Source organism: Rhincodon typus, chromosome 4, assembly GCF_021869965.1.
Source record: "Rhincodon typus isolate 14 chromosome 4, sRhiTyp1.1, whole genome shotgun sequence".
Classification (NCBI taxonomy): domain Eukaryota; kingdom Metazoa; phylum Chordata; class Chondrichthyes; order Orectolobiformes; family Rhincodontidae; genus Rhincodon; species Rhincodon typus.
This window is the reverse complement of record NC_063335.1, coordinates 10323871-10349878: the sequence shown is the minus strand read 5'-3', so window position 1 is coordinate 10349878 and position 26008 is coordinate 10323871. Positions and strand designations below refer to the sequence as shown.

General features: G+C 38.0%; 1 protein-coding gene across 2 annotated transcripts in view; it reads left to right on the top strand.

The window, feature by feature from the left end:
* Positions 1-17031, top strand: part of reck (reversion-inducing-cysteine-rich protein with kazal motifs) — a 166182-nt gene extending 149151 nt beyond the window's left edge. For both annotated transcript variants that reach the window (XM_048596336.1, XM_048596337.1), the window contains 4 exons: positions 3737-3944; positions 4425-4498; positions 8749-8904; positions 12897-17031. In XM_048596336.1, the coding sequence (XP_048452293.1) occupies positions 3737-3944; positions 4425-4498; positions 8749-8904; positions 12897-13103 (645 nt within the window). In that variant the 3' untranslated portion in view covers positions 13104-17031. The remainder of the gene's footprint in view (positions 1-3736; positions 3945-4424; positions 4499-8748; positions 8905-12896) is intronic.
* The last annotated feature ends 8977 nt before the right edge of the window (positions 17032-26008 follow it).

Genomic DNA, 26008 nt, shown 5'->3' with positions numbered 1-26008 from the left:
CAAGGGCAGGACTTATAAAATTAATGGTAGGGCCCTGGGTAGTGTTGCAGAACAGAGACCGAGGGGTTCATGTGCATAATTCTTTGAAATTTGTGTCACAGGTAGACCAGATGGTTAAGAAGGCGTTTAGCATGCTTGCCTTCATTGCTCAGACTACACAGGACGTTGGTGAGGCCTCTTCTGGAATACTGTGTATAGATCTGGTTGCCCTGCTATAGGAAGGATATTATTAAATTGGAGAGGGTTCAGAAAAGATTTACCAGGAAGTTGCTGGGAATGGAGAGTATGAGTTATAAAAATAGGCTGGATAGGCTGGGACTTTTTACAATGGAATGTAGGAGGTTGAGGAGTGACCTTATAGAAGTTAATAAAATCATGAGGGGCATAGAAAAGGTGAATAGCAAGGGTTTTTTTCCCATGGTGGAGGAGTTCAAAACTAGGGGCCATATTTCTAAGGTGAAAGGAGAAAGTTTTAAAAAGGTCATGAGGGACAACTTTTTTACACAGAGTGGTTCCTGTGTGGAATGAATTGCCAGAGGAAGTGATGGATGTAGGTACAGTTACAACATTTTAAAAATATTTGGACAGGTACATGAATAGGAAAGGTTTAGAGGGGTATGGGCCAAACACAGGCAAGTAGGACTGGTTTAGTTTGGGAACATAGTCGGCATGGACTAGTTGGAGTGAAGGGTCTGTTTCCTTGCTGTATGATTCTATGACATTACATCTATATTCCTAGTCCCCAATCCTGCTCAGTAACCCCTTCAAAGTCACAGATTTGTAAATAGCTGAGGCTCAAGTGCTGATCCTTGTGGTACTCTGCTGTACAATCAGCCAACCTGAAAACATCCTTTTACAACCACTTTTTCTGATCATTAACTAATGCTCAATCCCATGAATCCTAGTTATCTATGTAGGTTGGGTGCTTTCGCCATGGCCTGTTTCCACACTGTAGGGATTCTGTGATTCTAATAATCTATAATAACCATTTGTGTGGTACCTTTTTTTAGTAAACCAAACGTACAGTATCCATTAGTTTCCTTCCTTATCCATTATTTAAATGTCTTCAATTTCCATGTCTTCAAAAAAAACTTGACATTTGACAAACACGAATTCCCTTTCATAAATCCACGTTTAATCATATTGGGATTTTCTAAATGCTCTACTATCATATCCTACATTATAGATTTGATTATTAAGCTTACTACTGGTACGTTATTTATTTCCCCTCTCTTCCTGCTTTCTTAAAGAGCTATGCTATGAGACCATTTCTTAGTAACTGTTCTAGAATTTAGGGAATTCTAAAGGATCAAAAGTGCGTGCAACATCTCTGCAGGTATCTCTTCTAAAACCCGAGGATGCAGATCATCCGGTCACCACTCAGTCTTGTTCACTTATCTTAAATTAATACTTGTCAATTTAAGTTCCTCCATCTTGCTAGACCCTTGGTTCCCCATTAATCTGGATTTTGTTTTCTTTTAGTGTGAAGGCAGATGCAATACTTGTTTCCTAATCCTCTGTTTCTAATGGGTCCGCACTTGGCTTTAATTGATCTCTGATGCCTATAAAAATGTTTACAGCTTGTTTTTATGTCATTTGCTAATCTATTCTCCTATTCTCTTTTCTCTTTCCTCAGCAGTCTTTTGGCACTTTGCTGACGTCTGCTTAATGCTCACTCTTAGCACTCTTTTAACAACATTATCAACCTCTTCCTTTGATCTGATGTTATTTTAAGCTCATCTTGTTGGCTATTATTAATCACTTTTTATGTTGGGGTTGTTATGCCTTAAAGGAAAATATATTTGTTGCAGATTATTATTTCTTGAAATGCTAGTCATTGCTTATCTATGATCATTTCTTTTAATGCAGTCTACCTTTGTCAATTCACCCATCATAAGTACATAACTTAATTCTTTGATTTATGTTCCTAGTTTTGGACTTAACTAAATCACTAGAACATTCTTTCATATTGACTCATTCGTTCTCAGAGACTGCTTAACAGGTTATTATTTGAGCCTTTTTGGACAATACCAGATCAAACAATAGCCTGTTACCTATTTGGTTTACTTATGATTAAAGTCTGCATGATTACAATATTGTCCATGTTGTACGTACTTTTTTTGCTTTGTATTTTACCAACTATATTTGGGTGCTGCTTTGTTCAATTCTGCCTTTAAATCACTTGCTAATTTAAAATAATGACAGAAATATTGCTGTCAAAATAACAGTGAGGTTACTAGTGCTTACTGTTATTGAAGTGCACCTATCAAAGCGTAGGTAGATGTGAGATCAAATGTAGAAATCACAATGATGCTGCCAGAGATCCACCACAATGCTGTTACGTATGACTCTCCATTCAAATGGATTGAAAGGTATATTTGCATGGTACGTTTGCTGTAACCTTGCTCATGAAAGTTAAATCAAGTCATTTCAAGTCTAAGTACCTTTTAATGACCTACTGGGTGTTAATTACTGCATTAAATTGTCTGGCACTGGAAATTAACTGTTACAATCCATCTCATTTTCTGCTGTTTGTTTCAGTCCAATTTATTTTTCCCTTGTTATTTCTCTTTCTGTTTCTGATCTGAAATTTCATTCACCTACTGTAATTTGCACTTCCTTTTCCAAAATTTTGCATAACTTATAATCTTGCACGGTGGCTCAGTGGTTAGTACTGCTGCTCCACAGTGCCAGGGACCCAGGTTCAATTCGACTCTCGGGCAACTGTCTGTGTGGAACTTGTATATGCTTCCTGTGTCTGCGTGGGTTTCCTCTGGGTGCTCCAGTTTCCTCCCACTGTCCAAAGATGCTAAATTGCCCATAGTGTCCTGGGATGTGCAGGCTAGTTGGGTTTACCATGGGAAATGCAGGGGTAGGGGGTCGGTCTGTGTGGAATGCTCTTTGGGGGTTGGGCAGCGTGCACTGTAGACTAAATGGACCAAATGTCCTGCTTCCACACCGTAGAGGTTCTATGATTCTAATTACGTAAGAAGATGTTTGCTTGTCTGCTCACTCAGTTGCCAGATGTCCTGTATAGATTGAAAGACCCTGTTTCATATAAATTAATAATCTTGTTATGCCCCCTCTCCCCAGTCTAAGTTTTAAAATCTAAGTTACTTTGTATAATACTTGTGGGATAGCAATAAGATGAGTGCACCAACTGAAATTCTAGGATTTAAAAATAACTCCCTTTTTAACAAGGCTAAACTTAACTGACTACTCAAACTATCATAGACTTGCTCTGACCTGTTCTAATATCTAATGTTAACCAGTTAATAAAAATGTTTGCATCCATGTTTAACGTGTTTTTAATACAATAAATTGGTACCAATGTTTTCAAAGTGATCAGTTTAAGGTTTAGACTTCATGTGTGTAATAAAAACCGAAAGAACTGCAGATGCTGTAAATCAGGAACGAAAACAAAGTTGCTGGAAAAGCTCAGCAGGTCTGGCAGCATCTGAAGGAAAAAACAGAGTTAACGTTTCTGGTCCAGTGACCCTTCCTCAGAACTGATGAAGGCTCTGAGGAAGGGTCACCGGACCTGAAATGTTAACTGTTTTTTCCCTTCACAGATGCTGCCAGACCTGCTGAGCTTTTCCAGCAACTTTGTCTTTGTTTATGTGCGCAATGTTAGTTTTACTAATAATTTTAGTTATAAAATAAAGTACAATATTTCACATGAAATAATTCATATTTTATTGAAAGCTTTGTTTTTGGTTTTGTCTTTCCTTTGAAGGATATATGTAGGCAGCAGTCAGTCTGTGGTCATAATGGTGAGACCTATGATAATGTATGTGCTGCTTACTCCGATCGTGTGGCAGTGGATTATATTGGACGTTGCCAAGCTGTAGGCATTCTCCCCAGTAACAATTCTCACCCAGAGTGCTCATCTGTCACATGTTCACCGCTCCCTAGCAATGGATGCAAACCTGTCACTCCACCCGGTAAAGAAAAAGTCTAACCTTGTCTTCTCTAGAACTGGAAATTTGATTAGCTGTTTCTTGTTAAGTTCTGACACATGTTGACATTCATCTCAAACTCTCATATATGGTTGCTTCAACTGGACATATTTCCCTTTATGACACTTGGTGAAAAAGATCATTTGCATGAAGAGAGCAGAGAAATATTTTGCATGAAAAATGGTATACCTTTAACTGAGCGTTGTCTATTTGATACTTACCTGCCCATCAATTCATTTAAATGGGTATGATTTATTATAGACATGTGCCCCTCTTGCCAGATTTACCTGTGTTTTGTCCTGACAATCCTTTTCATCCGAGTGCTAATCTGGCCAAGTTTCCAATATTGGCTCACACCAAAAAACACTTTAACAACTCTTTTCCTGTAAACGGTTGAATGTTTTACTAAGTAAAAATATGTTGCTTTTAAGAAAAAAAAGTTGGAAAATTGTTGATGTCTTCCAGGAGCCTGTTGCCCACTGTGTGCTGGGATGCTACGTGTATTATGGAGCAAAGATCAGTTGGACCGCCTTGCGAAGGTAATTTGTAAACATAGAATTAAAGGAAATAGCTTCACATTAATTTAAGAGTATAATTGACTAAAGTGGTTAATTTCTGTCACAGTTGTTTCCAAACATCTCTTTGTCGAGGAAACTCTACAATTATTTATCCAGTTCTAGACAACCCTTGTCCAAGCTTCAACAGAAACAGAGCCAAGTCTTACTATCTCCCGATAGTTTTCTCATATCAAATTTTACTTGGGTGGATATATCCATAATTTAAAATGGTTTTATATTGGCTGTATTATTTATTTTATTTTTTTTATTTATTTTATTTCTGTTTATTTCTGTTGTTGATGTAAAACAATACACAATTTTATATATAGACAATTATGTATAAAATAAAGCCAACTGGTTACTTGGGTAAAAGTCAATAAACCTGCATTTATTATAATCTGTTTAATATAGTGTGGATGAGTGCCTGTTTAAGTTAACGAGATCAAGTGTGACTGGATAGAAATTTTGCAGATTAGGGTATATGTATTTGCAAGTTAATCATATCAGAATCCCCACTGTTTTCAAATGTGAAATGGACGTAACTTACCTTCATAAGTCTTGTGGGGGCAGAAGCAGGATTTTTACATATAAATATTGTATGAACAACTCACTAGGATAAGAGATTAATGTTTGACCTGATTAGTGAAAAGGCTGAATAATGAGATTGCGTGTCTGATGAGCGAAAATCGAGATGTTGCAACATGCTTTGGAAATACAAGTACTGCAGATTTTCTTGTCCAAGTCAGTATTTCTTCACCCTGTGGCACGTGAGGGAATCTATGGATTTGAAGTGCCTAAAAGATTAAGAACACTGAAGACATTATCCAACGATTACTTTTGAAATTGTTTAAAATGTTATCAATTTTGTGTTTAAAAAATGTCAATGTATACTTTTGATAATGTATGACTAAAAGTCATACAAGTAAATTTTATATTCATGACATCCATGATCTCTTCCCCTCACTTTTGTTACCATAGCTGAAGTTATCTTGCTCATACCTTACTTCTTTGAGCCTTAATACTACAATTATTTCTCTGTCTTGGAGACTTCAGCTATTAACAAACAGTTCGCCATTACTGCATAGTTTTAACTTTTGTTTGTCAAATGTTTTAACCTCTTTGAAATGTTAAAATTGTGCTCTTAACACATTCTTGGCTTTTTGAGATCTGCTTTAAAAGTTCTGAACAACTTCCCTTGTACTTCTAACTTAGCAAAGAATCTTTTTTGAAACCTCCAAATGTTTTAATCTTGGTTGGCAAAGCAAAGCCTTAACTACCATAAAAGTAAACTAGTAGCGATGTTCTCGTTAGATCAGGCAGCATCTGTGGAGACCGAAATGCAGTTAACATTTAGGTTATGACCTTTCATCAGGACTTGCAGCCATCTATTTTACCATGGAAATCTATTAGTAACTAATGAAACTAAAGTAACTATTAGTAACTAATGAATTCCGTCACAGGAAACCTTTTCCAAGGTGTGAATAGACATTCCAGAAATTAAATAGCTTTATCAAGAACATGTCTCCAATAAAATGTTATAACTCATTTTGTGTTGCTAATATTTAAATGATAATAACAGAACATATTTTGTAGTTTGAGGGTTGTATAAGACACTTCCTAGGTATTAACTTTATTTAAGGCTTGTGATTCATTAAATTGAAACTGACTGAAGTTAGCATACCAACATACGATAGACCACCAAAGGGGATTTGGTATAGTTCAGATGTTTACAACTAAGATTCTAGATGTTTGTTTGGGATTTTGAACAATACCTGCAAAATTTAAAAATACCCTTCATATCATATCATCCCTACAGTGTGGAAGCAGGCCATTGGGTCCATCGAGTCCACACCAACCCTCCAAAGAGCATCCCACCCAGACCCACCCTACCCTAGGCATTATGGGCAATTTGGCATAGCCAATCCACCTAACCTGCACATCTTTGGAGTGTGGGAGGAAACCCACACAGACACGGGGAGAATGTGCAAACTCCACACAGTCACCCAAGCCTGGAATCAAACCCAGGTCCCCGGTGCTATGAGGCAGCAGTGCTAACCACTGAGCCATTGTGCTGCCTTAAGTTGCTGAAGTTGCATGACTAGCTTCCATGCAGTGTTGTGTTCAGCTGAATCATACCTGTTCCATTTCCCTTTTACCTGTTCAATTTCTTTTCCACCTGAAAGTTTGCTCTGCTGCTTTAGGTTCCTGAGCTACAGTTACAATTTTCGATCTATATTATACAGACTCTAAGGATCCATGACCTAGGACAGTCCAGTAACTGGGTTTTCACCCACTGCCTGTATTTCTTAACAGATTTCCGTCCCCTTTGTTTAACAGATCATTAGGTTTGATATCATAATCTCTCCTAACTCTGTCTGGGGATTGGCCAGTTGAACTACCAATTGTTATGAAGTTGTGTAGAGTAATCGTGAAATGGAAGGCAGAAGGTGTTTATGACTTGAGAACAGCAGAAGAACAGCGTGTAGACTTTGAGTTTTAATTTTTTCTTATTACTTGGATTTATGTAAGTGGGGCTTGTGTTTATTGGAACAGCATACCAGCAGAATTTAGTTCAGTTAGAGAATGGTTAGTAATTAAGGGGGAATTGTTTGGTTTGTTAGTAATTATGTTAATTTGTTCATTGTTAGGGTTAAATAAATGAATTGTTACCTTGTTACTTATAAAGTGAATATCAGGGATTTTCTTTCATTTAACCTCCCCTTCTCTGTAATTGTTTAACAGGTTAGGCGATATGAAGCAAGCTTCTCTGAGTATTTCGGGTTTAATTATTAGAAGGGGACCTCTGCTCCCACGGTAACAGACTGGGGACTTGTGTTTCAATTTTAATTATCAGAGGGGTTCGACCTCCCCTTCCTAACACAATCAATTGACCACCATCCATTTGAGTGATCAGATTTCTTCTGGTTACATCTATTAGCTCATATGAATGAAACTAGTATATTGTACTCAACTCAATGGGAGATGTATTATAGATTTTGGTTATTAACATATAACCAGAGTGTATTAAAGATAGCATTAACTTTGCTAGTGTGGACATTTATGCTCTGCTACTAACATGAGTCTCAATCGTTTTGGATTGGTAAATGGAACATACAAACACACACACATGCCAGTTGACAAAGTGAAAAGATTCCGATTAAGGTACTGACCAATGGCATGATTTTTGTGATTTATTTTGCCTTTTTTTTGAAGGAAAATTGAAAGAAAGTACAAATGATTCCTTTGGAGTTGTATGCAGATGTGAAATGTTATTTGCTTATTGTGAAGAAGGGGTTTGATTTGCTTGCCTTTATTGGTCAGTGCATTGAGTATAGGAGCTGGGAGGTCATATTGCAGTTGTTCAGGATGTTGGTTTGGCCGCTTTTGGAATACTCTGTGCAATTCTGGTCTCCCTGCTATAGGAGGGATGTTGTGAAAGTTGAAAGGGTTCAGAAAAGATTTATGAGGATGTTGCCAGGGTTGGAGGGTTTGAGCTGTAGATAGAGGGTGAATAGACTGGGGCTATTTTTCCTGGTGCGTCGGAGATTGAGGGGTGACCTTATAGAGGTTTATAAAATCATGAGGGGCATTGATAGGGTAAATAGACAAAAAGCACCACTTTACAGCTATCTTCTGTATTCAGCGTAAGCCAATTTTGTATTCAAGTTAAGTTTCCCAGGGGTGGGGGAGTCCAAAACTAGAGGGCATAGGTTTAAGGTGCGAGAGGTAAGATTTAAAAGGGACCTAAGGGGCAACTTTTTCATGCAGAGGGTGATGCGTGTATAGAATGAGCTGCCAGAGGAAGTGGTGGAGGCTGGTACAATTATAACATTTAAAAGGCATCTGGATGGTTATATGAATAGGAAGTGATAGGAGGGATATGGGCCAAATGCTGGCAAATGGGACTAAATTTATTTAGGATATCTAAATGGTCGACATAGATGAGTTGGACCAAGGAGTCTATTTCCGTGCTGTATATCTCTCTGACTCTATATGAATGCCATGTTATTGATGAAACAGAATGCTTTTCTTCATGGTAAGTTAGAAATATGCCGTTCAGCCCCTCAAAGCAGGTCTACCAATCTGTTGGGTAAAGGCTGATCTCTACCATGACCACAGTTAAAAGTTTAGAAGCTTGAATTATAATTGTTTTAAATAGTTAATTATCACAAGCTTGCAGTCAATTATTGGATTATGCATTTTTTCATATTGAGCATTTGTTTTCTTTACAGTTAAATGGGGGACAACCAGTCTCTGTACACGACATCATTTATATTTTGCGTTTCCACGTTTCAGTACCTCAATGTGATGTTTTTGGCTACCTAAGTATAGAATCTGACCTCGTGATCCTCATCATTCCAGTGGATCAAGATCCAACAACTTTACAAGTATGTGTATAAATATTGTGTACATTTTTATATGTAATAGGGAATAGTATTTATACAGTAAATGTTCTATGGAAAATTTGTTTTGTTCAGTAATTTATCTGTGTAATTCAAAGTCTTCCATTTAATGTGTACGATTTCTGTCTCATTTTTCAAAGGTGTTACACCTGAATGTGCCCGTTTCGAGATGTCTTGCCTGCAAACATGGGAGCAGGAGAAGATGATTCAGTTTTTTATTTAAAAGTCTGGTTTACCACTAAATTAAATCATGTCTGATTTACAGCTGACAAAAACAACATTTGTTGTCCATTCCTAAACTGACACTGAGAAGGTGGTGGTGAATTTCCACCTGTTGTCCTTGTTCTCTTATGTAGTAGAGTTGCAGATTTAAAAGGTATTACGGGTATCATAACATAGACGGGAGTTCATGCTCACTAATCCATTTGAAAATGTTGCTTAAACCAAAAGAGTTTGAAAGATGCAGTCTTCATAGGTCATGTTGCAGCTATTCAGGATGTTGGTTAGGACACTTTTGGAACGCTGTGTGCAATTCTGGCCTCCCTGCTATAGGAGGGATGTTGTGAAAGTTGAAAGGTGTTGAGGTTGGTTGGCTCGCCGAGCTGGTTTGTTATTCCGCAGACGTTTCGTTACCATGCTGGGTAACATCCTCAGTGCAGCCTCCGATGAAGCGTTGGTGTGTTGTCCCGCCTGGTTTTTAAACTCTGGAGTCCGTTGAGCTGGATTGCCTCACTTCCGGTTTTCCTTCATAGTGGAGTGTATATGGGGTCGAGTTCTATGTGTTTGTTAATGGCTTTCTTCGTGGAGTGCCATGCTTCTAGGAATTCTCGTGCCTGTCTCTGCCTAGCCTGTCCCAGGATCTTGGTGGTGTCCCAGTCGAATTGGTGGTTCTCCTTGTCCATGTGGATTGAGATGAGTGAGTATCGGTCGTGTCTTTTTGTGGCCAGTTGGTGTTCATGTACTCTTGTTGTTAGTTTCCTTCCTGTTTAACACTACATCGGACAAACAGGAAGGAAACTAACAACAAGGGTACACGAACACCAACTGGCCACAAAAAGACACGACCGATACTCACTCATCTCAATTCACATGGATAAGGAGAACCACCAATTCGACTGGGACAACACCAAAATCTTGGGACCAGCTAAGCAGAGACAGGCATGGGAATTCCTAGAAGCCTGGCACTGCACAAAGAAAGCCATTAATAAACACGTAGAACTCGACCCCATATACACTCCACTATGAAGGAAAACCGGAAATGAGGCAATCCAGCTCAACGGACCCTAGAGTTTAAAAACCGGGCGGGAAAACACACCAACGCTTCATCGGAGGCTGCACTGAGGATGTTACCCAGCAGGGTAACGAAACGTCTGCGGAATAACAAACCAGCTCGGCGAGCCAACCAACCTCAACACCCACAACCCGAGCTACAAATCTACTCCAAAACCTTAAGTTGAAAGGGTTCAGAAAAGATTTACGAGAATGTTGCCAGGGTTGGAGGTTTGAGCTGTAGACAGAGGCTGAATAGACTGGGGCTATTTTCCCTGGCGTGTTAGAGTTTGAGGTGTGACCTTATAGAGGTTTATAAAATCATGAGGGGCATTGGTAGAGCAACTTAATCTTTGGACTAGCTTACCATCAGCACCTTGTCAGATAATTTAGTGAAGTCCGTATAGAAAATATCCACTGCCCAACCCTTATCAATCATCTTCGTCACTTCCTCAAAAAACTCAATCAAGTTTGTGAGACAAGACCTCCCAGCATAAAATGATGCTGACTATTCATGATAACTACATTCTTCTCCAAATGTGCGTAAACCCTGTCCTTAAGAATCTTCTCCCATAATTTCCCTACCATTGATGTAAGGCTTGCCTGCCTATAATTTCCTGGTTTTCCTTGTTAAGGAAGGAACAACATTTCCTATTCTCCAGTTTGCTGGGATGTCGCCTGTGACTAAAGAGGATACAAAGATCGCTGTCAAGGCCCTAGCAATCTTCTCCCTTGTCTCCTTCAGTAGCCTGGGATAGATCCTGTCAGGCCCAGGGGACCTATCTACCTTAATGTTTTTCAAGATCCTAACACCACCACCTCCTTAATATCAACATACTCGAGAATATCAACATACCCCTCCTTAATCTTGCCATCACCTATGTCCTTCTCCTTGGTGAACGCCGAAATACTCATTAAGGATCTCACCAACGTCCTCTGGCTCCATGCATAAGTTCTGTCTTTTGTCCTTGAGTGGATCTGCCCTTTCCCTAGTTACCCTCTTGTTTGTATTATGCATATAAAATGCCTTGGGATTCTCCTTAATCCTACTTGTTAAGGATGTTTCTAGCCCTCCTAATTTCTTGTTTGAGTTCTTTTCTGCTTTCTCTACTCTCCTCAAACACCTCGTTTGATTTCACTTTCTTAAATTTTATTGTTTCCTTTCTCTTCTTGACTAAACTTTCAATATCTCATCATCCAAGGTTCCTGAATCTTGCCGTCTTTATCTTTCATCATCACAGAATATGCTGGTCCTGTACTCTGAACTCAATCGATATGAGATAATGAGAGTAAAAATTCTTCCCATGTCATAAATGAATCAAACTCAGTATCTGCATTGGAACATTTTTATTATGTAACAATGGGACCTCTTAGAGCAATCTTGGCTATCTTTAATATTCTTAATATTCTTAGTAGTGTAAAACCTTCCGTAAAACTGCTGAAAGAAAAGTGGTAGTTGGGAAGTATAATTAATTTGAATATCAGGATTGAAATGAAGAATTCAGCTAGGCAAAACCCATTGGATTGAATTTAGGTTTAACCACAGATTATGGCTACATTGTGTACCATCAAACAGTCAATAGTTGAGGGTGAATCATCGATTCTGTGATTACACATAGAAGGATAATATTTAGCCTGAGAAGCCTGTGTCAACTCGAGAGTAATTTAGCTAACCTCAGTCCCCAGCTTTGTCTCATTTGTTATTTGTGGAATTGTTCAATGTGCAGATTAGCTGCCTCATTTGTTAGATTACAATAGTGATTGTGCTACTGTAGTACTTCATTGTGTGATAATGCACATAGGGATGTCTGAGGTTGTGAAAGCCAATATGTAAATGCAAGTTTTTTTTTCTATTCATTTGTGGGATGTGGGCAGTGCCAGCTGGGCCAGCCTTTCTTGCCCACATCCCTAGTTCCCCTTGAGAAGGTGGTGGTCACCTGCCTCCTTGAACCGCTGCAGTCCACCTGCTGTGGGTTGACCCACAATGCCATTAGGGAGGGAATTCCAGGATTTTTACCCAGCGACAGTGAAGGAACAGTGATATATTTCCAAGTCAGGATGGTGAGTGGCTTGGAGGGGAACTTGGAGGTGGTGTGTTCCCATATGTCTGCTGCCCTTGTCCTTCTAGATGGAAGCAGTTGTGGGTTTGGCAGGTGCTGTCTGAGGACCTTTGGTGAATTTCTGCAGTGCATTTTGTAGATGGTACACACCGCTGCTACTGAGCGTCGGTGGTGGAAGGAGTGGATGCTTGTGGATGTAGTGCCAATCAAGCGGGCTGCTTTGTCCTGGATGGTGTCAAGCTTCTTGAGTGTTGTTGGGGCTGCACTCATCCAGGCAAGTGGGGAGTATTCCATCACACTCCTGACTTGTGCCTTGTAGATGATGGACAGGCTTTGAGGAGTTAGGAGGTGAGTTGCTCGCCGCAGTATTCCCAGCTTCTGACATGCACTTGTAGCCACTGCATTTAAGTGGTGAGTCCAGTTGAGTTTCTTGTCCTTGATAACCCTCACGATGTTGATAGTGGGGGATTCAGTGATGGTAACACCATTGATTTCTTGAAATTTCTTTGCGTTAACTCGGCATTTACAATTATATTGTGTCTTTGTCATTGGTGTGGTCCAAACTGTACAAAATGTAATCCTGAGCATTTTTAAATGTTTACTTTTGAAAATTCTTTTAAGTATTAATAACTGTTTTTGTTATTCTAGATTGAGGCTTGCAATAAAGAGGCTGAGAAGATTGACTCTCTCATACAATCTGGTAGTCCAACTTTAATGGCCCATGTACCTCTGTCAGCACTTACCACCTCACAGATGCAAGTTTCATTACTGGATTCATCTGACTCTGCAAAGACAATCCTCTCCTCATCTGCACTTTTACTAAGCCTAGTGGTTGCTTTGTCAGGATTTTTATGATTCAGAAAGACATTGCATCTTATAAAATCAGGACAAGTCTGCATTTAACTTGCTCTTGTGGAATGCATGCTTAATGGCTGAACTACAACTCCCTACATAGTAAATATAGAGGAAGAGAAGCCAATGAGCTATACAAAATTTAAACTTTGGCATCTTCTAAATGCAAGTAGAATTCAAAATATATCTTTATACAGGCCTTTTTATGAAGGGCTTTGTTTATTTTATTTAAAATGATTGCAGTTTAAATTAGTTAGCTATAGTGCATTTATTTCTTAGAACTGTTTGATTATAGTTTGTACCGTGAAGTGCAACTTGACATAAAATAGGGAATTGATTGAATTCAATACCGAAAGATTTGACATGATGCAATTTGATCAATATTGCATCAGTTTAAATCATGTATTAAGTTTATAATCTAGAGCACAAGCGGGCCTTTTGACCCAACAGGTATGCATCAGTGTTTAAATTCCATACAACTGTAATAACTAATAATATTTTTCCTGGAATGATTTCTTTTCACCTCCTCCATTACACTTATTGATCTAAATTCACATTCCTCATGTTCAGTTCTTCATTTTTCACCATTTTTGCTTTCAAATGCTTTCATAAGTTTGATCACATTAGTTAGATTACCATAACTGCCATTTTTGCTATAGTGAACACGTCCCTGGTTATCTTATCATATCTCTGGGGCACCCTGCTTGCTCCAATGTAAAATTGACTTGTTACCATTTTCTGTTTTCTTCCTTTTAATTATGTTTACACATATGTCACCTATTTTGCCCTTAATAGTTTGGGTCTTAAATTTTGCAACATGTTTCTTAGTACTTTACCAAATTTTGCTCAGAAATTCTGAATTTCCTACATCCAGTGCAAAACTTTTGTCTACAGACTTAACAATTTTTGGAAGAATTTGATAATATGTCTGAAGCTTGAGCTACCCTTAAATCCATTAGCACATACGTTTCTAATGCTCCCCCTATTTAGAATCTCCAGTAGTTTTTCAGCCACTAATGTGAGCGTTATTGAGCTGTAATGATGTTCATGAACCCCAAGACCTAAGCACACTTGCAATCCTACAAGAAATTTTGTGAAATTACCTCTGCTATTGCAGCTGTAATGAGCCTGTTTTCTGAAGGGTGCACTCTTTAGGTCAGGATAATTGTTAATTTAAACTAGATTTGTTTAATGCAATTTACTTCCTACTTTTTAATAGATCTATTGGTCCTATACGTGCTTCTTAGGACTTCACCAGTGCATTCATCTGTATTCATAGAGATCAGAAACTTAAAGCATACGTGATGATGTTAAAACAGAAATAGCTGGAAAAGCTCAGCATAACTGGCAGCATCAACCAGTTCTATTAAACGGTCTCTGGACCCGAAATGTTAATTCTGCTTTCTCTCCACCATGCTGCTAGACTTGCTGTGTTTTTCCAGCAATTTCTGCTTTTGTTTCTGATATCCAGCATCTGCAATTCTTTGATTTTCTGTAATCATGCTGTTCGCACTTTACAAGTCCCATTGCTTTGTTGACGGTGTTTTTTTGGAGGTCAATTTATTGAATAATAGCTTTCTCTCTGTCAGCCAGACTCAGTTGGTGGCAAAAACTTCCCTGAACCACAAAGTTCTTAGTCCAAGCCCCATTCACGGCTCAAGCACAAACTTCAAGGCTGATACTCCAGTGCATTACTAGGGAGAACATTGCACTGTTGAAGGGGCTGTGTTTTGGATAAGTCATTAAACCAAAGTCCTGTCTGCCTGCTTAAGTAGATATAAAAGATCCAGTGGCATTATTTCAAAATGAAAACAGCAGAGGAGTTATCCTCTGTGTCATGGCCACTATTTATTCCTCAATCCAAATTACCGAAAAAAAAAAACATTATCTGGCCATTATCGCATTGCTTAACAGCGACTGTATTTCAATAAGTAGTCCATTGGCTGTCAAATGGTAGTGAGAATTGGTATATAAGTGCAAGTCATCTTCTAGCCATTCAAAACACATTTTAAAAAAAAGGGAATGCTTTTTTTTTTGCTTTGACTATTTCTTCTGGTTAACCAGAGGCTTTTTTTGTTAGAACAAAAACAGAATTGCTTGGAAACATTCAGCAGGTCTGGCAGCATGTGTGGAGAGAAAGCAGAGTTAACACTTTAAGTCCAGTGACTCTTCAATCTCCAGAACTCTCCAGTTCTGAATAAGAGTCACTGAACTCAAAATATTAACTGACACATTCTCCACAGATGCTACTAGACCTGCTCCTCCAGCAATTTTTGTTTTGGTTTCAGCTTTCCAACAGCTATGGCTCTTTCTGTTTTTATATTTCCTTATTTTGACTTAATCTTGTTCATCCAAGCTACCTGTGCTCCTGCTGTCATGTTTTCAATTGCACTGTACCTATTTTCACACTTAACTGTTTTCTGTTGTTTCTTTATTATTTCAACCTGCCAATCTTACTATCTGATTAGGTGTTCTTTACATTGTGTGCTTCTTTGCTCCAGGTTCTTTATATCTCCCTTACTCCACCTCTCATTTGCTTTCATTGAATTTAGTCTTTATTGCAAAGGTATCCAACTCTTTGAATGCCTAAGGTCATTTTCAAACTTCAAAACACATACACATTTTATATTTGTAGTTCAAAATGCTGGAACTTCCTAAAGAATGTCATTCTGTAACAAACACTAAAGTCCTGTACACTGACACTACTCATTTCTTATATTTTGAAACAACTCAATGAATACTTTTGATGATACAGGAGCAATGCTTAACCCCTCTTGGTACTAATCGTATCATCTGCTCGATTTCCAGTAGTACAGTCGGAAATTTGATTGAAACCTGGAAAATCTCATTTTGTATGAAGCATATCCCCCAAACCATATCCAGTTTATCAAATTATTTATTGACTAACCCTCCCATGTCCCAAGGGAGCTAAATGAACACAGCTAAAATTTTGTACCCACAGTTTTAAAGGGAGACCAGAGATATTTGTGTATATGCAAATCTTTGAAATTGGCAGTACAAGTTGACATCGTTTTCAAAATGCAGAATCCAGAAACCTTTGCATGTAGCTTTACATGCAGGTAGAGAGTACAAAAGGAATGAAATTATGCTGTAAGTTTTATGGATCACTGGTGATTTTCCAGCTGGTGTATGCTTTTGAAAGCAAATCAAAGTATTAGGATACACAGGAAATCTATTAGAATTGTACCGAGGATATGGAACTTCTTTTACAAAAGGATAAAAGAATTTTGGGCTGTTTGCTCTCTGAGCAGAGAAGGTCACAAGGATATTTAATATATGTTTTTAATCTCTTGAAGAGTTTTGAAAGAGTAAATAAGGAGAAGTTTTTTTTCCAGTAGCAGAAGAGTCAGTAACTGAAGGACCCAGATCTAAGATTATTGATAAAAGAACCAGGGGCAAGATGAGTTCTTTTTAACTGCAGGATGTGATCTGAAATGCACTACCTAAAAGGCTGCTGGAACAATTCCATTAACAAATTTAAAAGGGAATTGGATAAACATTTCAATGGAAGACTTTATAGATCTGAATGAAAAGCCCACTAATGTGAAACAAATTGAGTAGCTCTTTCAAATTGCTAACAAATGCACAATGGGCCAGTGGTTTCCACCTGTGCTATTGGATACTATGATTTTTAATTCATTCATGGAATCTGGACCTTACTGACTAAGTATGCATTAATACAGTTCTATCATTTCATTCGATTGAGTTTGTCCTGGACCCTAGAGGTTATCCAAGGTACGAAACCAACTGTTCAATTCCCATTGTTCAATTCTATCCAAATGCATTTCACAGATTGTAATATCATCATAGATCCCTACAGTGCGGAAGCAAGCCATTCAGCCTATCAACACCACACTGAACCTCTAAAGAGCATCCTACCCAAATTCATCCCCCTACCCTATCCCTGTAATCCTGCATGTCCCATGGCTAATCCAACTAGTCTGGACATCCCTGGACACTGTGGGGCAATTTAGCATGGTCAATCCATCTAACCTGCACATCTTTGGACTGTGGGAGGAAACCGGAGCACCCGGAGGAAACCCACGGAGAAAATGTGCAAATTCCACGCAGATGGTCACCTGAGGGCGGAATTGAACCTGGGTCCCTGGAGCTGTGAGGCAGTAGTACTAACCACTGAGCCACCGTGCCGCCCTCAACACAAAAGTATGAGCCAATTTTACAAATTTGCCTCAGTGCTGATCTTCCCAACCAGGGAGCGTATTCAGGCAAGTAGGTGACATGCAGTACAAGCTTTTAGTCTTAGTTGCTGGAAAGTCTACTGAATCACTGACTTCACACTTGAATACTTGATGTACACAGCCACTATCAAAATACAAAATTACAGTGGGTGTTTAGTAAACTTCACCCTGAAAGAGTTTGGGCAGATCAGATGCTCGAGCTTTTTAAAACAAGTGAACAGAACTACCTGCTTAACCTGCTCCTCTGATGCTGCTTGGCCTGCTGTGTTCATCCAGTTCTACATCTTGTTATCTCTGCCTGCTTAACATGTTAGCTACAAAGTGGACAGACATTTAACATGCTGTAACTCCGAGATCTAGACAACTGGCACATGAATGAACATTTAAATAATTTAGTTAAGATTTTTAAAGTAAAGAAATAGACCAACTGCTTGTTGTTAGCACATATTCTGGTGCCTGAGGGGTAATTTTACTTCTTGTGACTAGTTTGGTTTACTGCAACCAAGTTTTATCTGAGCTGTAAGGGTGTCTCTTTGCCCGAGGAGTGGGGTGAATCTGACTAGATTTTTAGCAGTATTAGTGCTGGCAAGAAGGTTACAGTTGCGTGAATCATTTGTTGAAGTACTATGGTAACTTATTGGTCATTTGGTAATAAAACTGCATTTTCAAGTGAAGAGGAGCTTTTTTTTAAATGAAAGGATTTCAGACCATATTTGTTTCCAAAAATTCTTCTTCAAATTGTTGAAAAGGTTTGTGCTTTCATCTTTCGCCCATGTTCAGAGTTGTCTTTAGTACAGTTCACGTTCAAGTGGCTTCATGAAAATTTTCAAAAAGAAAAGCGGAGTTTCTTTCATCAGAGGGAAAAATAGATTTATACAGAATAGAAACTAGGTGACACTTGAACTTAGTTTTGTTAATATTAGCTAAGGATTTTGAAATATTATCAGAACAATGATAGAAGTGAATTAGCTGGTAGAGCTTTCAGACCCAGAGTGCATGTGTATTACAGGAGATGTGTTGGAGCAGGAGGATAAGGCAGACAATCCCGTAATGCATGTCAACTTCATATCCATTGACCCACATTTCTAGTCTTAATTCCATTATATAATGCGCTTGATTTCAGTTTCTGACAATTCTCCATCACTTAACTGACGAACACAGCTTAATTGGATAGCATGAAAGTTATCATGGCTTTTCAAACCTGCTGCTCAGCCATTGTATACACTTCACAGCTGGCTTAATGATTATTTTGCTCTGTTATAACCAGTTAAAGAGCTCTTTAGTTGCATGAAAAAATGTTAAAAACCATCGTTACAGTGGCATTGTGATAAGTTGCTTTCTCTAGTTGAACAAGATGCAAGGTTTTGCAACCATAAACGTTTTTTTTTAATTTGTGAGTTGTACATAATATTAAATATTGGTATTAACCATTTTTCAACAAAAGTGAAAAATACAGCCCTTAACCTTTCAGAGATAGCAAGAACCGCAGATGCTGGAGTTAGAGACAACACAGTATGGGGTTGGAGGAGCACAGCAGGCCAAGCAGCATCAGAGGAGCAGGAAAGTTGATGTTTCGGGTCCTGACCCAAATTGTCAACTTTCCTGCTCCTCTGATGCTGCTTGGCCTGCTGTGTTCCTTAACCTGTCATGCAGTTTTGTAACATTGTTAACTTTGTGTTTCCTAATTAATGTTTAGGCTTGTTGAACTTTTCTTTTGGGGAGATTTATTTATATTTTGTTTCTTTTGTGTTTAATTCTCCCAAATTTGAAAAGAGAGAAAGTAACAATGGTTATAAGGATGCATAATTGAATTGGGTGATTGTTCTGTGAAAATGGTTACATTTCCCTTGATCTCCGAACTCTATTATCTATGATAGTTTGAATCCTGTTGTTCTGAACAACATCCAAATTGTTCACCTTATGTACATCACTTAACTGATTTAGCATACTCCTCAGGATGCTTACCAAATTAGATTAGATTTGTTGATGTCTGCTTGGTTTTCTTTGGATACTTTCATTGAAAACACCTCATTATTTTGCTTTCCACCTTTCGACTTTCAAAATTACACCTACTGGTGGAATCAAAGGATTTTGGAATAGACAAGAAATTAGAGTTGAGGCCATAATCAGATAAATCATAATCTTCTCGTGATGGAGCAGGCTTGAGGGCTTGAATTACCTACTCCTAATTCCAGTTAGTATAGTTTTTATTTCATATGATATTTTTAAATTATTTGTCCTCATAACAGTAAGATCTGCACTTATTTCAGCTGCACAATTTATTCAATCACTTGCTGTGTTAATCTCCTTTACAGTAACCATATAGCTCCTTAAATGGTGTGCACAAATTTCTGTGAGTTATGCATCACCTATAGCATTGCACACCTTAGCTGCTGTGTCTTGATTAGTTTGTGAGCTTTCTTGTAAAGACATTCTCAATCTTTTTGCATAGGTTTGTTAAAAACCCTGTCCTATGCCAGCAATTTTATAATTGTTACTGGCCTGAAGTTCAAATCGTCTTGCATGAAATCCATTGATGCTTCGTGCTGTGGTTTGTACTTGCACCTACTCTTTTTAGATTTGGTCAACTTGTGACCCCCAGAAAGTTTAAACATTGGTTGTCCTTTGTAATAACTGCTTCAGAGGTGAAAAAAGACATGAAACTAATTTACTTAGTTGAAATATGAGCTTGCGCTGAACCAAGCTAATTAGCTGTAAGATGACGCTACATTTAACTGCCACAATCTAACAGCCAGTTGCTGTAGATATGGAATTTAATATTTTAGATAAAGTTCTGTAAGTTCTCTGACATTCAGCAATAACACATCTCTGCAGACCTCCTTATAATTATTCTCCTCACACCTAGTCTTCTCCATTTATAATATTTTTTAAAAGATATATGATTATATCTTATAAATGCACTACATAAGCATACTTAATGTAAGCTGTAATTTTATTCAAGTATTAACAGGGTTCTCTGCAAACTTTATTTAACAAACTTGACTCTGGAGCAGATTCGGCTTTTTAGGATCACTTTTAAACTTAGTGTATATCAAGATCTTTGCCGTAGTAAGATGATGAAAATTATAGTGGGATGAAAGTGAAATTAGGGTTGTAATGAGCAAACGTTTTATTGAAGCAGAATCTTTTAAAGCCAAATTTTACAAATTTTGGACTGTATTAGAATGAATGAAACTCGGAAATGTGATACTGTTCCATCAAAGCATTCCTGGTTTCTATAAGTATTCACATTGATTAACTCATTCATTGATTAACATGGGCTATGTGCAAGATGTTCAGTTTTCAGCAATACTTGTTGTAGTTCAGCCATAACTTGATGCTCACTTTAAACTGATATGATTCAAGTGTGTATGTTTTGTAATCATTGTCTTGAAAATCGTTTACATCTTAAATCAGTATTACAGCAAACGGTACCTTTGAAGGAACTGGTAACACTATTTTAAAGGACATGAACAAACTTAACAGCGTACTGTTTAGCCTTGATATGGTGCTGATTTCTAAAATATCTAAACTGAGCCCGATATCAGACTAAATACTACTGCTGAAGTCTGGTCTCTAATGGATAATATCAGTTTAGGAATATGGATTGAAGTGTCAGAAGCATCGCAATTTCTGTGATTTCATTTTCCCAGCTTGATGATAATTAAGTAAATTAAGGGAACAGTTTTGAGCGCACCCCTGCTCTCTGATAAATACAATAGAATATAAGGGATAAGACTTTAGCCTTCGTTGAGTTAGTACCACTCTTGGTTCAGGGTCTGCAGGTTGTGGATTCAAGCCCCACTTCAGAGACTTGAGCGCATAATCATTGTTGGCATCTCAATATGCTGGAGGTGGTACTATTGGAAATATTTGTACCTTCTTTCAGATCAACTTTGAACAGGGATCTCATCTGTCCTATTTTAAAAAAAAGTAAGGTGATTCGTCCTGGCCAATTGCCCCTTCTTTGGTACAGCTTGGCTACCACATTTCTGAAGTAACCCATTGGCTGAGATGTCCCGAACATGTAAATACAACTTCTTTCTTTCAGCTTTACACAGCAATAAAATGTCCTTTCTCCAGTAACCACTCTCAGCAACATCAGACAGGATTAATTATTAGCTACTTTCATGGCCAATGCTCATTTTCCATGAAACTTTCCACTGTCACAATTTATTTTTGTTGGTGAAGTAAGTTTTGAGCAGTGCAACTGACTGGTAGTAACTCCATTGCATAAATGTAAGATGAAGGTAACGTCTTTAATACAGTTTGCAGAACATGGGGTGAAACCTACAGCAAATGTAACACATTACTTCTCCATTTTCATATATAACACTTTGAGTACTTCAAATAACTAGTCTGCCCTGATAATGTTATCATTATTTAAAATATTGTAATTTGGTCTGATAGGGGAACATTACATTTAGTCATTGTTACCTCTAAATGAATGCATACTCGCCCATTGCATCCATAATTAATTCCAGTACCCCATTGTGCTTTTGAAGAGAATTAAAGCCTTTCACTGATAATATTTTCAAATGAAATTATTCCATCTGCAAGAATCTTTTGAATAATTTGAGGTCATAACAGTCTACTGCACTTCAAAATGGTTTAGGCATTTTAGAATGTACCTCTGAGACATGAGATATTATATAAGCGCAGGCTGTTTTTTTCCAAATGATCTTTAATAATACTCAGCATTTTTTTGTTATTAACTATTATTTATGAAAATCTCTAGTATCCGTTCAACAATGGGCCTTCAAATTTTAAGTTGAAATCTCAGGTTTACCTTGGTTTTCCAAATGTTTATAGAAAATGAGGAATAGATATTGCTTACTTGATAATGTCTTATCAGCCTGCTTTGACATTCAGCCGTTTTAATTGACTTCCTAACCAACTGCTATACATTTCTAAAGTAGAAAGCTTGTTTCCTGAAATCTTGACTTGCAGTTCCAACCACCCCTCCTCCATCCCCAATGTATTGTTGGTGGATTTACCCTGATACTGAGAATATTTCTTCTCCCCATCATTCCGAATATAGAGTCATAGAGTTATACAGCACGGAAACAGACCCTTTGATCCAACTTGTCCGTGCTAACCAGATATCCTAAACTGATCTAGGCCCATTGGCCCGTATCCCTTTAAACCCTTCCTATTCATGTTCCTATGCAGATGCCTTTTAAATGTTGTAATTGTACCCATCTTCACCACTTCCTCTGGTAGCTCATTCCATACAAGCACCACCCTCTGCCTGAAAAAGTTGCCTCTCAGGTCCCTTTAAAATCTTTCCCCTCTCACCTCAAATCTATGGCCTCTAGTTTTGGACTTCCCTACCCTGCAAAAAGGACCTTGTTATTCACCCTATCGATGCCCCTCCATTATTTTATAAACCTCTATAAGGCCACCCCTCAGCCTCTGCCGCTCCAGGGAAAAAAAAAGCCCCAACCCATGCAGCCTTTCCCTAAAGCTCAAACCATCCAATCCTGGCAATATCCTTGTAAATCTTTTCTGAACCCTTCAGCCACTTTCTATAGTAGTAGTTCTGTACTTTTTCCTACCATTGAGTGCGCAATAACCATCATTATGCAAATACCATTACATTCCCTAACCCACATCATTTGTATTATTAAAGTTTCTCAGAGCTAAACATTCCCCATAAAGTATTTTAAACACTGCCAAAATTAGTGACACCAGTTCTATCCATTTGAAGGTTTTGTAGTAAATCAAATTCTCTTGTTTTGAAATTGTAGTTAGTTTTCTTAAAGTTTGTTCATGCTCCATTAACATAGTGCTGTCAAGAAAAATGAAGAAATGAATTGTAAAGCTTGGTTAAACCAAAATACATTGTCTGCAAATATTTGCAATGAAGAGTATTGAAGTTTAGTAGAACAGAAAATGAAGTGTTTTTGCACAGTTATTCACCAGTGCTGCCTTTTAAAAATTGAATAGGTGGAGATGGTAATGTCACTAAATTAGTAATACAGAGGGCCAGGCTCATACTCTGGCAGCGGATGGAATTGAAATTCAGTTTAACAATTGAAAACTCGTCTCAAAAGATCCATCTAGTTCCTTTAGAGAGGGAAATCTGCCATCAGGCCTACACGTGACTCCAGGCCTACAGCAATTTGCTAGCAATTAACTGCTCTCCAAAATAGTCTACCAAGCCACACAGCTCAAGGACAGTGAGGGATGGGCAACAACCTTACTAGCAATGCCCATATCCCATAGAAGAGTAAAACATGTTTAAAAATGGTATTTAAGCATTGACTGCAGAAAATGTATTTTTACATCACAGGTTAATATTTTTGCTTTCAGTTAAAGGAGAAGGAACAATGGTAAGTGGGAAGGAGAATTTAAACCATGTTTTAGAACATGTCTAAAGGTCCTCTTGTTTTTTGGTGGAGTACTTTGAAGAAAGTAAACTTTCCTTCTCCTTTGTGAATTAAAATTTGTACTACAGCAGTGAGAGTAAATAGTTATATAGTGTAAGTATTTGATGCTATGAGTCTTTTTTAAAGACTTGTATAATTATAACAACACAAATGGAGGATCAAATAATTTTCTGGATTGTGGTTTTGGTTTAAATGAGCAATGTGTATTTTCTTCAGTAATAGCATTGCTCTATATTTTTAGCAACATGTTAAAAAGCCATTTCTACAGTATGACAATCATTTAAATGTATAAAATAAACTGAAATTTATTATTTTAATAATCCTTGAGATTAAAAATGAAGTGTTTAATTCATGGTCTGGAGCTGAAATATTTATAGTGTATAAGCTATTTAAAATTTTTGAAGGATTTTGTTATACAACGTTATAGAGAAAATGCCATATGAAAGTATTAATGCATGAAAACTAATAGATAATTCTCAAATTAAACTGAAGTCCATTTTTAGAATGTATGACGGTGTACTGTTGAGCTGAATGCTGTGTGCCATTTCAGCTCTACTTTTGTTCTTTATTTTTGTACTTTGTGCACACAAGGCCTATCTTTTATATGAAGTCATTTGTATATCTTCAGTATTACATTGTAGGTGCCTTCTATGAGAGTTTTCAAAAATGGAATACAATTTTAGATTTTGTAAACATGTAGGCACTTATTGTAGACCTCAATTTATCATAGTACAAGGACTTGTTTTCCTTGGAAAAATATTAGTATTTATGTTACACATTTAAATCCTATTAAAGGAATATTTTAAAAGAGTTGAGTGGTTCTGTTGTATTGATTTGCATTCTTAATTTTCATAATTAAAAAAATTATTTAGAATACTTAATTATTTCCCCACCTGCTGGCCATTATTTTATTTGTTGTGGACAATTAAATAAGTATTTCAGTTTTCAGCACTCCTTTCGCAACTAGTTTATTGTTAAATTGCAGACTACCTTACTATATTTGTTTCGGGGTCAGTAGTGATTCAATTTATTCCCACCAAGACACGTTGTTACACCTGAAGGCTTTAGTTTTAAATCCCCTTGTGTCTTGGTGCTGATAATAACTATGAGATGGAAATCTGTTGTGTGAGGATATTTGCAGGTTTGAAATGGCAGCACTACGTGATGTGCAAGTCTGGCCAATTGGCACCACATCCATTAACATCAACTCCTTTCACAATCAACACTCACCAGCAATGTGTACCATTTACAAGATGCCCTGCAGAAATTTACCAAGGTTCCTTAGGCAACACCTTCCAAACCCACAGCCATTTATATCTTGAGGGACAAGGGCAGCGGATACATGGAAACGCCACCATTTGTTCCACTGTAAACCACACATCATCCTGAATTGGAAATATATCACTGTTCCATCACTATGGCTGGGTCAAAATCTTGGAAATTTTCTCAATAGTGGTGTTGTGGGTCTAACTACAGTACATAGACTGTAGCAGTTCAAGAAGGCAGCTCACCACCACCTTCTCAAAGGCAACTAGAGATGGGCAATGAATGCTGGCCCAGCCAGCAACATCCTCATCTCACAAGTGAATAAAGAAACGGCATGAACAATTTAAGTAAAACTTGTGGATTTCTTGATGGAAAATCATGTGTTTGTGGGTGTACTGTACGCACAAATGATGCAATAGATGGTATTTCAAGGCACTATTCAGTTCTACAAGGGATAATGAAGGAAATGGCTGAGAAAAGGATGAAGAAGAGTCACATGCTAAGAGAGGGATGGTGCCCTTGAGTTCGCAGATGCTGCCCTGTATACACACAGTCACTGTACACACTCAATGTCAGACTACATTCACAGACAGTACACTGTCAGACTGTACACACAGACTGACTTTACACACACATTGTCAGACTGCACACAGACTGTACACTCTCAGACTGTACACAGTCAGACTACACACACACAGAATGTACACACATTGTCAGACTGTAGACACAGACACAGGCTCCCAGACTGTATGCACACACAGACTGTACACAGACTCTCAGACTGTATGCACACACACACAGACTGTACACACAGGCTCTCACTGTATGCACACAGGCAGACTGTACACACAGGCTCTCCGACTGTATGCACACACAGACTGTACACACAGGCTCTCAGACTGTATGAACACACAGACACAGACTACACACAGGCTCTCAGACCGAATGCTCTCAGACTGTATGCACACACACAGGCTCTCAGACTGTATGCACACACACAGGCTCTCAGGCTGTATGCACACACACAGGC